The following is a 6122-nucleotide window of genomic DNA, read 5'->3' as shown; positions in this document are numbered from 1 at the left end:
ATGAAAACAATGGGTTGAAAACGGTAAAAACCCCAAACTAAAGGGAGGCTAAAAGTAAGTTAGACGTGGTCAATATTTGGGGCCCACAATAACACACACGTACTCCCTGGCCTATCACAACAAAGTCGGTTCTATTTTACTCACACAAGCCCGCATGAGTATATTTCGTTACATTCCGAATTTACCATTTCATCCCTACCATCTCTTCCATAATCTCCCGCCTTAGAGACCCAAAATCGTCATTTTACATTTACAACCCCCCACCCACACACCCTATTCCTCCATTTTCGGTTCTACATTTCTCTTCGTTTCTCTCCAATGGCGACGTTGGAAGCTTGCATTAAGAACAATACCAGTAGAAAGAGGAAGCAACGAATCTTCGAGTTCAAGAGTTTTGGGAAATCAGTAACTGATTTTTCGGGTCCATTTCGTGATAATATTCGATCGTTTCTTGATGAATATGGTGAGCAGATTGAACAACGCCAACTAACTGGCGCCGTTTCCAACAATGTCTGGTCTACTCTTCTTCTCTGCGAATCAAACGGTGCTATTTTCCCTCTTTACACTATTGAAGAACACATAAATGATCAATCTCTTCGCCCGTTTTGTTGTCACTGCAAATCAGTTGGTTAGTTCACTCTCGCTACGTGTGTTTCTCTGTATGTGTGTGTGTGTGTGTGTGATTTTAACTTGTAATGAATTGTGATTTTGTGAATTGGATTTGAAGGATGGGGTCATCATTTTGTTTGTAAGAGAAGATACCGGTTTATGATTCCATCGTATGGTGATAAACAACCATTGAAAGATCATGATCAGAAGAACAGTTTGGAGCTCGATGAATCACATATCTTACACGGCTTAATTCACTGCAATGGTTTTGGTCATCTAATTTCTATCAATAAATTAGAATTAGACTCTTCAAATTCACTCACTGAAACCGATGTCATGAATCTCTGGGACAGCATTTGCAATTCTCTAAAAACCAGGTATGTTTTCATCTCAATTTCATGTTCCATTGTTAAACAATCATAATTTGCACTCTACACTTGTTATTATAAACAACATTTCACTGTTTGTAATTTTTGCTTAAAATTGAACGTAATTCTCCAATTCATATAACTGAAAAGGAATCAAATCAACTATCAAGATAAAAACGAGGTCAAAATGCATAATCTGATTCTGCATTTGGTATGAATTTGCATCATGCAGGAAAGTATCAGTAGCTGATGTTAAGTTGGAGAGATCAATGGAGTTAAGGTTAATTCATGGAGTCGCATTCAGAAGCTCATGGTTTGGGAATTGGGGATATAAATTCGGCCATGGAAGCTTTGGTGTTACAGAAGACAAATACACGGGAGCTGTAGGATTTCTAGCAGAATTACATCTCGATAACATCATCAATGACTTGAAAAACACTTACCATGGAAAGAAAACCCAACAAATTATCTCTAAATACCGGGAATTAAGTGAAACCCGATTGCTTTCATTGAGTGATCTTCTTCAATTTCTGCTTGAATTCAAGCTCTCGGGAGATATTGAAAGACAGATTCTAGCGCCATCAAGAAAAATACCAAAACATGAACGTGCTACATTCGAAGAAGATATTCAAAACCCAAAATGTCTCGAAGAATTCTTGATTTCAATTACGAATTCAGATTGCAGGTGGCCTCAAAGGAGAGTCGAATACTCCATTGAAGTAATCGTGAAGTTACTAAAACAGAAGAATGTCGCAATGTCAAGACACGAATTGAGAGAGAGTGCTCGACAATTTATTGGCGACACAGGTTTGATCGATTTCGTTCTAAAATCAATCAACGTTTTATGTTATGATAATTACATTATTCGTCGGGTAGTCAATTCATTGACCAAATTAGTCGAGTTTGAAATCCATGAAATGGCTGAAGATCCCAAGAACATCAAATCTGTGTCATCGTTATGGAAATTAGAGCCAAGATGGCCTAAACAGAGACTTGAAAAAACCGCTAAAGTTATCGCAAACATTTTAAAAGAACACAAGATTATGAACACAAGAAGAAATGGAGCAATGTCACGTAAAGATTTAAGAAACATGGCGAGTAAATACGTTGGTGACACGGGTTTGATCGATTTCGTATTGAAATCGATCGATAAATTATCAATCGGGAATCAAATTATAACCCGAATGAAAAACCCATTAACCCGATTGATGGAATTCGAGATCCGAGACCAAAACAATGAGGAATTTCATGAAGAAGATGGAGATGTTTACGGAGATATCTTGTTTTTGTATCGAAACGTTCTACTGGGTTACCCGTGGTGGAACTCAGTGAGTGAAGCGAGTCGAGTTGTATTAAACAGTAAATATTTCGTGAAGAAATGGGAATTTGAGGTTAAAAGTAATGAGTCAATGACGTTAACCTGTCGAGTTTTACCGAGTTTCGACGAGTTGGAAACCGAATTGACTCGTCAACTGCCGCCGGGGGAGATGGTGGTTGTGTCGCCGTGGATGACGGTTGGGGAGCTCCGGGAGTTGGCGCAGTACGCACTGAGGGATACTTACTGCGTAATGGATAAATTTGTGGTGAGTCAAATTGGAGGGTTAAAAGGGATAAAGGACGAGGTGGTGCTATCGTGCGCGGTGGAGGCGGGGGCGCAGGTTTGGGTTAGGGGGAGTGGGCTGGACTTGGGTACGACGCTGAGGTATGAGGGTTATGATGGGGATGCGGTTGAATCAAGGGTGGATTGTTTGTGTGGGGCACGTGATGATGATGGAGAAAGGATGGTCGCGTGTGATGAGTGCCACGTGTGGAGGCATACGAGATGCTGCGGAATAGAGGATGATGAAGGTGCACCTGTGGAGTTCGTGTGTGGGGATCGTGATGCGAAGAGTAAAAGTGAGCTTTTGAACCAGTAGGTTGAAGGATGGAGGATTTGTTAAGTTAATCACATTTATTTATTTATTTATTACTTTAATATAATAGTAGAAAATATATATAGAATCTATGGAGATTATATTGTTGTGATGTCATCATGTCACATAATCTTTACCACAAACTTTAAATGATGCAAACGAAAAAACCTAAAAAGGAAGGAAAACTTACCTCAATTCCGGGATTCCATGGATATTTCTTTCTTTGGACCCCACCAAATCATTTTTTACACTTTGGTCCCCGCATCTTTAGGGAAATGACATAAACGATCCATTTCAAGAGCTACATAATCTTAGAAAACTCCTGAAAAACGGAAATCCAACTCTTAAATTTGATTTACTATGTACAAACAAACCTTAAATATTATGACGATTTCTTAAAAGAAAAGTTTTTTTTTTTCAAGGAAAGGGGCATGGAAGAAACTATTTAGAGGAGAAAGTGAAATATATTAATGTTAATGAAATTATTTATGGACAAGTGGGAAATGGTAAAAAAATAGGTGGGAGGTTCAACTTAATACGAGCATATATTTGGATCTTTTATGATTTACGAGGTGTTGGATTATATGTGCAACAGTGCAAGCTGTAACATGCTTGATTTTAGGTTAGACATTTTAACATGTAAAGTGTGAAAAATGTCATCAAAAGTTAAAATGTTATTTATTAGTGTAACCCGGGTGTTAATAAGTAAACAAAGAGAAAAGTTTAAATAAAAGCTTCATTATATGGAAATTAAGACGTGATGAGAATTGAAGTACGTTGTTCATTTGAGTACTTTGCATTAAATGCGTTAAAAGTGAAGAACTAGGTTAATTATGACAAATGTCATTTCTAATGAGTGGAAGAAACAAGATTAAGGATATAGTATTGTTAATAATGAGGTTTGTTTTATGGGGAATATAGCCGTTCCGGAGAATTGGTCGGTATTATAGAGTAAACGATAGTGGGTAGACTGTTTTTCCAGAATGACTAATCGTATATTTCGGACTGACGTAGTCAATTCCGGACTATTGTAGTCAAACCGTATATGTTGAACCGACATTCCGGAATATGTTTTAGTACATAATGCTTTCTGGACAAATGTTCTGGACACCAAAAAAAAATTTCTTCTCTACATAACATGTATATTTGTGTTTTAAACTGCTTCAAAACGAGTTACACAAATAGCGATCACGAAAAAAAGTTTTGTTAACTTGTCTATTTTTTGTATAACCTTGGAAGAACCAACATCTATAGTTACACCAACATCCTAACATATATTGTTGATCGTTTTCAACTCTGTTTTGTCGATATTTGATGTGTGGTAAGATAATATTGTTCTAAAATATAATTGTTTAGTTAAATTTATTAAATTTTTTACAACTAATTGTTTTATTTTGCCCAAAAAAATGTAGGTTCATACATTCACCGCGTGCACTCTCCCTGCTATTTTCTTAAGCAGTGTCCCTTTCAGTGGTGACTAACTGCAACATAGGCTTTCTAACAAACATCTAAATGTTCAACGAGCACATATAACTAAACTTCATAAATTCTCTTTCTATGATTTCGTCCACTTTCGCTCTCATACCACATGATGTCTCTGCCAACATCAGTAATCGCCTTGTGAATGCAAGTCGTACGTAATCAAATATCAAATAGACAGTTGAATAAATGATTTTACCCTAAACCCACAACCAAACAAGAGACAAGAAGTAAGGCTAAATCATGCAATCTCAGGCTATGCAATCCTAGTTTTGTACAACCTAAGGCATTCACTTAGCAACTACTTAACATTGACATGAACTTCAAGATATCACATAGCAAGCAAATTCTAAGCTACAAGGCATCATAACTAACAATCCTAACATGCAATTACGAAAGATCCTTATCCTATATACTAGCATGCATTCCAACTGATCACATATCAACATATATAACTAGTATGAATATTTTGGGAATCACTTTCCGTTCTGAGCTCCTACGCACTGTACGTATCGCAATATTTGTTCCTTTTTATTAAATTTTGTTTCAAAAAGGTTTGTAAAAATTTTTAGATCCTAATTTGAGTTTGGAATAACATAAACCAGGGTTCTAATACCAACTAGTAACGACCAAAATTTCAACCAAAATTTTCTTTTAAAAAACATAAGTAAAAACAACCATTTTCATAAAAAATAAATGAAATATTAATAGTTTGTCAATCACAAAACCATGTCAAATCAATGTATCAGAATAAACCATAAAAGCTAATATAAGTCTAAAATCATACGTCATCGCGAATATTATACAGTCACATTGGGACCTTTCCACGATCAGAAGAACAACCAGAAAAACATTTAACTTAACAACGTAAGTACAAAGCTTAGTGAGTTTCCTAAAGTATCACATACATAAATATAACAACTATGTATATAATAATGGGTCTGTAGGCTTCTATCGGCATCCCTTGGACCTGTAGGCACATGAAACGATACCAGTATCGTCATCATCCAAACGACATGTAGACTCATGGTACAAAACTGATATTGTCATCATCCAAATAGACTTGTAGACTCACAACACAAAACGGGTATTATCATCATCCAAACGGGCCTATACACTCATGCATGACATCGTTATCGTCATCATCCCAAACATAACATGTAAACATAGAAGCAACAAGAGAAACCCTACTAGTCTAGGATACAATCATATCATAGGATCACGCATACATCTTACATATAGTGGATCCAATAAAGACAAAAGTAATATGGTAAGAAAACTCACTTGAATCTGAAGAGCTGAAATACACACTCTCTCGTGAGTACTCGGAAAATCAACTAATCACGAACTGTCTAAAATCAAACGAAAGTCACTCCTCAGCCTAGAGCTCATTCCTCAAAGTTTGACCAAAATTCAATGGTCAAGGCCAACGATCCAAGTCAATGGTCAAATTCAACGGTCTCACGTACCACGTACAAGGCTTGTACGCACCGCGTGTATTACCCGAAAAAATAGTTGGGTTTCTCAGCCCTACGCGCTACATATATAAGGATTGTATGTTCCTCGTATTGTGTTCTTGAAAACCCTTATTATTAAGTGCTTAATCCAACAAGACAGTGGCTGACCCACTCAAGAACCTTACAAAACAATCACTTAATGGATAATGTTTCCAACTTTATCCATCAAACAAACTCCTAACTTGTAAATCTTTAACCCCTGGTCCAAAATAAGCTCAAAATTCCAACAACTAACT

The 6122-nt window shown here is 36.6% G+C and overlaps 1 protein-coding gene across 1 annotated transcript; it reads left to right on the top strand.

Moving 5' to 3' along the window:
- Window positions 1–318: 318 nt before the first annotated feature.
- Window positions 319–2893, top strand: LOC145134896 (PHD finger protein At2g01810-like). The gene is made up of 3 exons (XM_079069703.1): window positions 319–628; window positions 728–986; window positions 1210–2893. Exons 1-3 carry the CDS (start codon window positions 319–321, stop codon window positions 2891–2893), a joined length of 2253 nt encoding a protein of 750 aa, XP_078925829.1.
- Window positions 2894–6122: the final 3229 nt, after the last annotated feature.

Source organism: Lactuca virosa, chromosome 8 (genome assembly GCF_052849685.1).
Source record: "Lactuca virosa cultivar CGN04683 chromosome 8, Lactuca_virosa_CGN04683_v6, whole genome shotgun sequence".
In the NCBI taxonomy this organism is placed as follows: Eukaryota; Viridiplantae; Streptophyta; class Magnoliopsida; order Asterales; family Asteraceae; genus Lactuca; species Lactuca virosa.
Note: the sequence above shows the minus strand (reverse complement) of the source record. Positions and strands in the feature narration are given on the sequence as shown.

Excerpts from the sequence above, each read along its gene's own strand:
- LOC145134896 (XM_079069703.1), top strand. The coding sequence starts at position 319 with ATGGCGACGTTGGAAGCTTGCATTAAGAACAATACCAGTAGAAAGAGG. Across the intron at positions 629-727 it reads TTGTCACTGCAAATCAGTTG|GATGGGGTCATCATTTTGTT; the intron begins GTTAGTTCACTC and ends TTGGATTTGAAG. Across the intron at positions 987-1,209 it reads TGCAATTCTCTAAAAACCAG|GAAAGTATCAGTAGCTGATG; the intron begins GTATGTTTTCAT and ends TGCATCATGCAG.